Source organism: Triticum aestivum, chromosome 2B (genome assembly GCF_018294505.1).
Source record: "Triticum aestivum cultivar Chinese Spring chromosome 2B, IWGSC CS RefSeq v2.1, whole genome shotgun sequence".
Classification (NCBI taxonomy): domain Eukaryota; kingdom Viridiplantae; phylum Streptophyta; class Magnoliopsida; order Poales; family Poaceae; genus Triticum; species Triticum aestivum.
In genome coordinates, this window is record NC_057798.1 from 530867086 (window position 1) to 530877919 (window position 10834).

The window sequence follows — 10834 nt, forward strand, 5'->3', positions numbered from 1 at the left end:
GTTGCGAGTTAGAATCACCTTGTGCGCGCATCTTTTTTTAGCAGTGTAACAGAAAAAAGACATTTTTATAAATAAAAAAAATGGACTGGCCTAGCGCGGAGGACGGGTGCGCGCAGGCACCTTTTTTTTAGCAATGTAACAGGAAAAACATATTTAACAGACAAAAAATACAAATGAGGTGGCCGGCACGGAGGACGGGTGTGCGCTGCGTACCTTTTTTAGCAGTGTAACAGAATAAGAAAAACATTTTTGACAGACAAAAAAATACAAATGGGCTAGCCCAGCGCAAAGAATGGGTGCGCACCGTAGTCAAAGCTGCCGCTCTTTGGCCCACCAGCTGGACGAATCCCTGCCATGTTAACATTTTTATGCTCAAACGGTACCAGGGTTTGATTTAGACCAGGATTGCATGGTTTAGGGTGCAATCGACCGGGATTCCGACTTGAGAATTCATTCCGCCGAACCACTACGAGTTTAGGGTTTAAAACGGACTTTAAAGAAGAGAATTTTATCAAAAAAAGAAACATGCGCCTATTAAGTTAAGCGAGACGGTGCATGATTTTCAAAGCATTTGTTAGCGATTATCTCACTGGTCTCGGCCTTGGCCGTTCGAAGTCTACCCTGTGACGTTCCAGCTAGAAATGCAGCGGCCGCGTTGAGTCGGGTCGGCAGGCGTGTCATATACTTCAAATCATTGGATTTTGGTCAAAACACAGACGCGAGAGGGCAACTGTTGGAACTTGGAAGCGACCGCCGGGCGCCGGGCGCCGGGTCACGCTTAGGCAACTACCGTCGGCGCGGGAGGCGATGACACCGCCGTGCGGCCCGCGGCAGAGGCAGATAGAGGGAGGATTGATTCACCCGTTCAACCTGCGGTGCGGCCGGGAACACCCTGCACCTGACGGTACGGCATGCCCAGACGTGCCGTGCGGCCGGAGTGTCTCTGACCGGGAGGCGATCCGGTCAGAGGCGTGCGAACGGCGTGACCGAGCTAGCCAGCCACCGTGGTGTTGGCCGTTGGGGGTGCATGAAGCTGCAGCGGAGACTCGGTCCAACTGCCATGTACTGCTCGTACGTCCACCGGGCGGGTCCCCCGCACGCGAGGAAGTCTGCGGCGAGATGTCAGGACTGTTCCCAGCGACTGGACTACAAATCACCTGCCTGCTCGTTTCCCAGTCTCGGAACTTCGTCCACTACTTCCCACCCATGTCGCCGTAAGCTTCCTTGCAGCGATGTCGTCCACAGGCCGGTAGGCAGGAAAATTTCAGCAGCGCGGTGTCGATAGATTCCCTGCGATACAAGAGCGGACAACAACAACTAGTCAGTCAATCAGTCAGTCGCCTCAAGCTTTCTTCAAAGTTGCACCGGCGCTAGCCCTTTCTTCTTCTGCGGTGTGCCGCCGGCCGGCGATGAGGTGGTGGGAGAGCGTCAAGAGCCTGTTCGCCGACGGCGGCAACCTCGGTTGCCTGTCCTGCGTCGGGAGGAAGGCGCCCGAGGATCTTTACTCCTACCCCATGGAGCCCGGTAATTAGTTCTTCACTTGCTCAAAATTTCCGTGCACGTAATTAATAGCATCAACTATAATTTTAAAAAATTTGGTTTCGTCGTGTCCAGCGAAGTGGAAACGATCGCGGCGCGCCGCTCCGGCGGCGGAGGAGGAGCCGGGCGCCATCGAGGTGCCGGCGGTGGCGCTCCGGGAGGTGAACGAGCTAACCGGCTCCTTCGACAGGGAGAAGCTGATCGGGGAGGGGTCGTACGCCAAGGTGTACAAGGTGACGCTGCGGAGCGCGAGGCTCGCCGTGGTGAAGAAGCTGGAGAAGGCGTCCAAGCACGCCTCCAACGACGTCTTCCGCCGGCAGCTGTCTGTGGCGTCCAGGCTGCGACACGAGAGTTTCGTCCGCCTGCTCGGCTACACCATAAGCGGCGACCTCCGCGTGCTCGTCTACGAGTTCGCCACCATGGGCACCCTCCACGACGCCCTGCACGGTACGCACGACCTACTCGCCATTCTAGACCTTGAGTTATACACTGACTGACTGACTGACACGCGACGCAATGGATGGCAGGGCCGAGGGAGGGCGTGGGGGCGCGGGAGGAGGTGGAGGAGAGGCCGGTGCTGAGCTGGGCGCACCGGGTGCAGATCGCGCTGGACGCGGCGAGGGGGCTGGAGTACCTGCACGAGAAGGCGTCGCCGCCGGTGGTCCACAAGGACGTGCGCTCCACCAACGTGCTGCTCTTCGACGGCATGAGGGCCAAGATCGCCGACTACAACATGTTCAGCCAGGCCGCCGACATGGCGCGACTCAACCGCTCCACGCACACGCTCGGCTCCTTCGGCTACCAGGCGCCCGAGTACGTGCCCCACCCTCCACCGTCTCATCTCATCTCGCCGCCGGCGTCCTTGTTGATGATTGTTACTTACTACTCCACGTATTCGAATTTGACGAAGTGTCCATTGCTTAATTTGCTTGGTTTCTGAAAACTGAATGCTGATTTGACTGGGCATTCAGGTACGCGATGAGCGGTCAGATGACGGACAAGAGCGACGTGTACAGTTTCGGCATCGTCCTTCTGGAGCTCTTGACGGGCAGGAAGCCGCTGGATCGGACGTTGCCGCAGGGGCAGCGCAGCCTAGTCAACTGGGTGAGCAATGCTTCTCAGTCCCATAATCATCCTGCTGTTTGCCAAGCTAAGAAACTGCCGGTTGGTGAAAAGGTTTAACAGACACTCGATGCAGACTAATCATTTTTTTTTCTGATCTGACAAACAACCTATAACATCAGTTCAAGTTAATGAAAAGTAACATTTCTCTTGTTCTTTTCATTTGCACAGCTTCTAACTAGAATTGATAAGCTTTATTAATTAAAAAAAAGAACAATGCAATCACCACCCATTACGTCATCCGGATGCAGAACATTCTCGAAGGATCCAACTAGCTCCCAAACAATTGAGAAATAAGTTACCGTGGCAAACACATTTGCGTTTTCCATTCCGTTCTCAAGCAAAGTTTGATGGGCCTCCTGCCCCTACTGATGCACCTGCAGGCATCTCCGCTGCTGACTGAAGACAGAGCTCAGGAATGCATCGACCCGAGGCTCGGCGACAAGTACCCTGCCACCGGAGCGCTCAAGGTCAGTCTCCACACGGTTTCATCTAGAATTTGTTTACCCGAATCCATCTCATTATAGCCCAATCTAACAAACCCTGCAAAATCCGGTGTCCCTTGCAGCTAGGGAGGATCGCAGTGCAGTGCCTCCAGTATGACCCAACCTACCGGCCGTCCATGGGCACCGTCGCCCGCGTGATCAACTACGCCGTCGTGCGGGACCAGCAGGGCGTGGTCTGATGCGATGATGTGCGCGTACCGGCGTACGTGTGGGATGAAGTTGCTGCCGTTGCCCAGTGGTTCTTCCTGCGAATTACCGTGCATGTCTAGTTGCCTGTACTATTGTACTCCCTTCTTTCCTAAATGTAAGTCTTTCTAGAGATTTCAATGCAAACTACATACGGAAATCTCTAGAAAGACTTATATTTAGAAACGGAGGGAGTAGTAACTTTTTTGGAAGCTATGTGTATCTGAACTTCGTAAGCTTGCCAGCCATGTTTGAGTAGCAGCTCTTGCCAGGCAAGAAAAAACTGTAGCCCATCGACAGAAGCATTCTATTTATTCATGCTCATTTCTGAAACACACGCACATGCATAGATGATAGGAGTACTATTTTTTCCTTCTGTTTTTGCGTCAAGAATCGTTTGTGGGCAGATAATAAACAGAGCGCTGAGCTCGTCAGGGAAATCTGATAGGCAGCATTTAATAATGGTGAGTACATATGGATATACATTTGGTACAACATTGAGCACACCAATTTAGCCAAAAGGCGCATGAGAAAAACTATCGTATATCATCAGTGAATTTGTATGGAATAAGTAATGTGTACCACCCCCTCATTTGTCGCCCCCAAAAAAGTTGGGGTCAAAAAAGAAAGAAAGAATAGGATGGCCTCTTACATATAAATATTTCTTTTCCTTTTACAGTTTACATGAGCATTTGGTTTAATCTACCATGCTACAGATATTTGTGGTTCGCGGCAAAAAGAATTTTCTTCTATACCTACCTGCATAACAAAAGGGAAACAGGTTCATCAAAATTCTTGAGAATGAGGTGCCTCATATGTTAAGGATTTGTAGTTACGTGTGCTAAATATAACACCAATTAATAAAACAAAAGTAAGTTATTTCTGTTGCCAAACAAAACAAATTACTTCTCCCTCCGTCCCATAATGTAAGACGTTTTTTAACACTACACCTAGTGTTAAAAAACGTCTTACATTATGGGACGGAGGGAGTAGGTTGCTGTAAGCCAGTGGGATCACTTTAGGTTATGTTCGGCCCATTGATAACGGATGTTCAGGTAATACTTTGTTACAGCCCTGAACTCTTTTCCTATACTGGCTGCCGTGACAGATGCCAACCACGATAGCTACATGTTGAAGATGTAAGCAAAGCTGTAAAACACTGATTGCAATATGGCTAAACTCTAGATGCAGCAAATTGGTTGTCGTCTGACAAACAATCGAAGTGGTGTGCCAACATAAATGAACAGTTCCAAATTATCGTATTCAAGGTTCAGAACTTGCAACAGCATGATTTACAAAGTAAAACAGTAACTTATCTCGAGATGAAAAACAAAAGTATGAGACTCACCTCAAATATAGTGTTAGATTGGCAACAATGGTTTTCTATCATCGCTAATGTGGCTTGCCTGAAATAATGGCCAGCATAGGAAATAAGTCAATATAACAGAAGAATGTTATCCCAGATTTTATTTAGTCAAACGATGTAGCACTTACATCATCAGCAGCACCAGCGGTCATATTTACAAAAGAAGAATCGGATGACCTGCCAAGAAGATTTTTTTAACCAGATTAGATGTTCGGAAATATTTCTGAACACAAATGCATGCCATCACCAGTTAATATGCTCATCAATATACCAGAGAGAATCAATAAAACAGTTTATTAATGTATGAAAATAGCACCATGTCGAAGAAACCAGACAAGAACTTTAACTGCAACTCTCAGAAATTAGAAATTCGAAGGTTGCTACTTGACACTTTCACTTCATATTACATTAATATAGAATAGAAAAACAAGGAAAGAGAAATATTCACCTATGTTTCTGTGCATCTCCCAACTCTAAAGTTCCAGCTGGTTTGTCATCTTTGACTTTGGCTAGTGGCGAGAAAAACTGAAAGAAATAGCTCTTATATAAGTTCAGTTGAGAGTCAGGACCAACTTGGCACAACAAGCTAAAGAATAATAAACAACAATCACCTGGTGCATTGAGATAAACACTATTGAGATGCCTAATAGAAAGTTAATAGTAAGGGTATGTCCCAAAAATGCAGCAGATGCTAGCCCAGTAAAAATTGTGGCCACTGTTGATGAGTACTTCTTCAAAATTGTGTCTGCAGTGTGATCTCAGTTAATCAGATGGAAATATGAGATTATGAAAGAAGATTTTAGAACGAAGGGCCAAGGACAGGTAAAAAATAATATGGTATAAGAGAATAAAATGGTGATCATCCTTTACCTGCATACTTAAAGAAGAATGAAGAGAGAATTCCTTGCGCAGCATTGTTACAAATGAGGAAAAAAGTGGCCCTTGAATGCCCTCGAAGGATATCAAAACTCTCTGGCCCTGCAACACATGGGCCAAGTTTAAATTATACATAGCTAATGCTGCAATAGCCAATAGTCAGAAGAAAACAAAAGACACCATGGGGCATTCATGAAATGACTCCTTGGTGTCCAAATATGTAGTAAGTTAACAACAATGTGCAATAGCACATGGCTTAAGTTCCTGACTTTCTAAATTAGGATATTTCTGAAAGATCCTAATGATGCTCAAACCACATAGACCATAGTTCACAGCACAAAATTTTGATCAACATATCAAGCACTAAACAGACATTCTATTTGCCTGCTTTGTAACCTCGCAGGTAAAACAGAAACCCCAGCTTGTGTACCACACCTCTGTGGTTTGTAAAACCTAAAAACTACTCAGCAAGTGTTGTATGGAATCCTATTCTCCTAGCCACACACATATAGACCTTCATAGTACAACAGTCTTAATGAATAACACCCTTATTTGTTGTCAATGAAAGCAAGTTTTCACTTTTCACATAAGATGGTTACCTTGAAATATGACGGTCCCTAGGATTCCAAGGAGATTGAAAATTGCACCATAACCATACAGAAATACATTCTGCATATTATGTTAAAAAGTTAGGGTGAATGGAAGGAATAAAAAACAGAGGAAAGTGGGAATTGGGCAAGTGCGTATTATGTTAAACAGTTGAATGCAAGTGCACCAAACTGGTAAGCATAAAGATGACATGATAAGGATGTTAACTTATTGTTTTCAGGCAGAGAACATAGTACTGCATTATGCACATGGACTATTACTATTTGAAAGAGCTGGAAGACAATCCTTAGTCGGAATTACCTGAAGATAGATGTTTGTGTCGAACTGACTTTTTAATGCATACTCGTTGTAGACAGAGGCAAACGATGGGACAGTAACCTACAATTTCACATACATATATATACATGCATGAACTCTGGGTCCAATAATGGCTTAGTCATCTGAAGCAACACAAAAAAGATAAATATAAAGATCAAACAGTTCAGTAAAAACTTACAAATATTAGTGTGTATATGTATGCAATTGCGGTGACTGGAAGACCAAAAGTTTTGGTGCCCTCAGGCATTGAGCGTAGTTGATTCACGCTGATTCCAATAAGCAGCAGGGCAAGGGCTTCCCACTAATATTTATCAGAAAAGAATGGGGTTATTTATCAATATTGCTGAAAGCATTTGAATTACAGCGTTTGCAGAACACATACTTGTGTGCATTAGTTCTTCCTATATTTGATTTAATTGAAGTTGCAGTATTAACCCTGGTTCATTTTTAGCCAATTCAGGATTGCAGCTGAAAATGGCAACCATAACTGGTAACCAGTAGCAACTGATTTATATTAGTACTACAGAGGTCATGAGAAATATAGTAAGCAAAGGGGAGAACAAAACTTTGACAAAAGAAGTGCAACTTGCCTAATGACTTAAAAATTCAAACAGATTATTAAATGGAAATAAATCAAATATATTTACCCTAAGCCATTAATGCCTTTTCTATTTAAGAAACACCTAAACAAGAGAAATTATCAGGTGCACACAACAGCATGAATTGGTATACAACTGTAATTTAGTAAAGATATATAGATAGTTGCAATGCCCGCCTCACCTGAATTATAGAGAATCTCCTTCGCATTATAAACTTTAGGAGTACAGCTATGACAAGTACCTGGATTGTATAGAAATGAGTATGATATTAACAGTTATGCATTTTCCAAACATATGTAAGCACATATTCGCAGACACTGCATTGCTAAGCTCGAAAACATGGTAATACATGAAAAATGAGTACCTTCAGGTTGCTTAGCATCTTCACAGTCGAGGGGTTAAAGTATAACTGCATCCGAAGTATAATAAGATACTTTACATGACAGAAGAATCACTTCCTGCCTCTGCATCTAGGATGCACCCAGCCATTTTAAAAAATACAATAGTTGTAACTAAAACCAATGTCATATGGAAATACCAAAAGGTACAGCAGAAAATATTGCATGATGTGCATCAATTTAATATATAATAATATAAATGCAGCAAAGGCTCCATGTCCGAACTCAAGAAAAAAAATCCAAAAAATGGGTAGATGAGAAAATTAGGATTAGTTCATCATCTGTACTCCTACTATGATGGCTTTGATTTCTGCCTTTAACGTATTCCTTTGTCTGACAAGGAAAGAAAAATAGAAGGCAGAACTAAAAGAACTATCAGAAAATCCTCGAAGGACAAGAGTACAAGTTGGTACCGAAAAAATCCTGCTGTTTGGTTGATACAAGTTACTAACAGAACTGATATGAATCCAGCTGACTGAATATTAAATTTGAAGTGAATTTTTGAATTCAGTAATTAAAATGTATGGTCTGATCCTTCCAAACGAAGGTGATAATGAATTTCCTTCTTGAGACGTGACAGACTTAATTACACTGTAACATAATTATCGAAGATGCATCATCTCGTACATGTAAATTGATAAACTACATCCAAATAACTGTAGCTTTTGTAAATATCAGGAGTACCAAAATATTTACTGGAGAAAATACGAGTACATTGCACAGAAGAATGGGAGTTCAGCCAGTTCAATGAACATTTACCTGCATGATAAACTTTAAGTAGTTGTTGATGGCATATAGTAGAGCGGGAATAGCTAAGAGTACATTGTTACGGGCTGCCTATACAAGAAAGGAATTGACAGATGAAACAGTTAGTTGCCATACTAGGTACGGAGCTATAATAAATAAATAAGATGCATGAAAACTGAAAGCAAGTCGGTTGGGCATAAAAACAACAAAAGAGATGAGCACCAATTGTTCCAAGGAATTGAAAACAAATAGAAACATTCTACATGTGGTTTAACATTAGAAGCAGAAGCAACATCAATTATTTTGTGCATGTTGAGCACAGTAACAAAAGAGTGCAAGGCGTTCTATGTTCTAAAAGAAAAATCACCTGTACAAAGGTCGAAACTGAGAGAAGTGACTTCTCCCCAACCTTCTGTTTTCTAGACTGTCAAATAGAAAAGCAACAACATTAGGGGGGTAACACCTTCAACACAATAGGACACACACATGCAGAAATTCATTACTGCCGATCTAATAAAAACAAATTATAGTTTCTACACACTTTGATTACCATTGCCAGTATTGCCAACGATGCACTAAAAAAGTTGATAGTTCATAGCAGGATAGTATACAGATACAGATACAAGGACTGAAACACAAATAACAAGTAAGGAAAGGATATAGGCCGACAAGAACTAACCTCAATCATTAGCATTATCATAGCAAAGAAAACCTTTGTAACTTCCGTCAAAAAGTTAACACTGATGGGACTGAACTGAAATTTCCCATCAACCTTGCACATAAATACTAGGATAGGCTGCAGAGCAAAGTAAATTATTAGCACAATTGCAAATTGTCTGCAGTCAGATACACGCTACAGATTGACTACATGTTTGTACGAACTCCACATTAAAAATGTACAGGTAGCCATTAGCCGATTTAGTATTTACTCTAGGTGGAACGCTACCGGATCTGCCAATATATCTCTTTGGCAAATTGATGATAATGCATTTTTAAGGGGAACAACAATTGAATCTCATAACAACACTATAGCATGAAGTCCGCAGATGGTAGCCGTGTTTGGGAAATTCAGAAAAGAAAAAAAATCTCCGGCAAATTGAGAGCACAAGCAAACCTAAATTACTAGAAGAAAGACATAACCATGCTCTATCAGAAGAAGCACATAACATGGATTTTGATTCCCATTGTCATGTTGCATTTTCCAGTGAAAATATGATGCATTCAATCCCATCCAAACAGGTGTTGATTGGATATGAAGTTAACTATCATATTGAAAATGAAATACCTGAAGGCCGACCAAGACGCAGTCCCCGGACACAAGAAGGAAGGTGAGCACGCGCTGTTTGGACGATATCTTGCTCTTGTGCTTGTCATATGCCCTTGATATGCTCCTGGGGGTCCCCGCCACCACCTTGGAGTGGCAGACGCTGCATTCCATCACCCCATTCCTCTGCATCTTCTCAAACCAACGAGGACCAGCAGCACCACAAACAGCACCAGCAAGAGATATATATCACTCTATAGCCGTGACATGTAAGGATTCCCTGCGCACACCTGTGTCCAAGACATAAAATTCAAAATGAGCAAGCTAATCACTGCAAACTGAGCAACTAGTACTCCCTCTGTTCCAAATTATATGTTCTAACGTATTATTATTTTTTGATCCCATGCATGTAGACATGTTTTAGTGTGTTTGTTCACTCGTTTCAGTCCTTATGTAGTCCATATTGGAATATTCAAAACGTCTTATAAGTAGAAACAGTGGTGATATTAGTTAGTATTTCCCTCCAAATTCACAACATTCCGCAGATTCACGTATATCAGAGCCGAAATGAAATTTAACAAAAATAGCATTGCCGTGAACATAAAAACACATACCAACTTCCAAAGCCCCCCATGAGCAGCTAGCTAATCCATGACAGAGCATAAAACTCCTAAAAACACGCTACATAGCTACTAAGTCACTATCAAATGCAGAGCAACCGCGTGCTGCTACTTACACCACTGGATCACAAGTTCAGAGTTAGACTACCCGAGACAAGTTCCAACATCGCAGAAATGAGGTGAACGACGAAGATATCGGAGAAACTCGTGCCCTCGACTGTACCTCGGGGGAGGTGGGATCGGCGGGCGAGATCTCACAGATCTAGCACCGCCGGAGCACCGGGAATCTGGCCCAGCCGGCTCGGCGCGGCCGGGTTGCTTCGGCTACGCTCCCGGCAGCCGGACGAGTGCTTGCGTGGGCGGGACGGCGGGTGGCGCTGCGAGATCTCGGGTTTGGGCGGGCGGGAGGGAACAGGGAAGGGAGGTGTGAGCGCGGAGGTGGAGCCGTGGACGGGGAGGTGGCCGTGACGGACGGGAGGAAGGCGGGTGCGCCTCCGGTTTATTTATGCGTTTCGGGATTTGTTCTGGCCTCCCTCCTCTTTGCTGGAAGAACTGTTGGAAAGTCCCCCAGTTTTACATCTTTCTTGTAGTCAGCCTACATTTGGCAATGCATTTTTTTCAGTCCTTTTCTGAAATAAATCATGGATATGACTTCATCCAAAGTTCAAAACATATATGGTCTAA

General features: G+C 43.9%; 2 protein-coding genes across 2 annotated transcripts; one reads left to right on the forward strand and one right to left on the reverse strand.

Annotated features, from left to right (window-relative positions):
* Positions 1 to 1175: 1175 nt before the first annotated feature.
* On the forward strand, positions 1176 to 3686 carry LOC123045859 (PTI1-like tyrosine-protein kinase 3). The gene is made up of 6 exons (XM_044469082.1): positions 1176 to 1524; positions 1615 to 1986; positions 2067 to 2352; positions 2511 to 2643; positions 3045 to 3131; positions 3230 to 3686. Exons 1-6 carry the CDS (start codon positions 1410 to 1412, stop codon positions 3344 to 3346), a joined length of 1110 nt encoding a protein of 369 aa, XP_044325017.1. The 5' UTR covers positions 1176 to 1409; the 3' UTR covers positions 3347 to 3686.
* Positions 3687 to 3869: 183 nt separating this feature from the next.
* Positions 3870 to 10627, reverse strand: LOC123045858 (CMP-sialic acid transporter 4). Its single transcript, XM_044469081.1, has 16 exons — positions 10374 to 10627; positions 9552 to 9820; positions 8946 to 9062; positions 8634 to 8690; positions 8279 to 8356; positions 7486 to 7530; positions 7303 to 7362; positions 6701 to 6823; positions 6505 to 6582; positions 6195 to 6264; positions 5590 to 5697; positions 5331 to 5464; positions 5168 to 5244; positions 4848 to 4896; positions 4702 to 4759; positions 3870 to 4112 (listed from the first exon to the last, which is right to left on the reverse strand). Exons 2-15 carry the CDS (start codon positions 9720 to 9722, stop codon positions 4715 to 4717), a joined length of 1212 nt encoding a protein of 403 aa, XP_044325016.1. The 5' UTR covers positions 9723 to 9820; positions 10374 to 10627; the 3' UTR covers positions 3870 to 4112; positions 4702 to 4714.
* Positions 10628 to 10834: the final 207 nt, after the last annotated feature.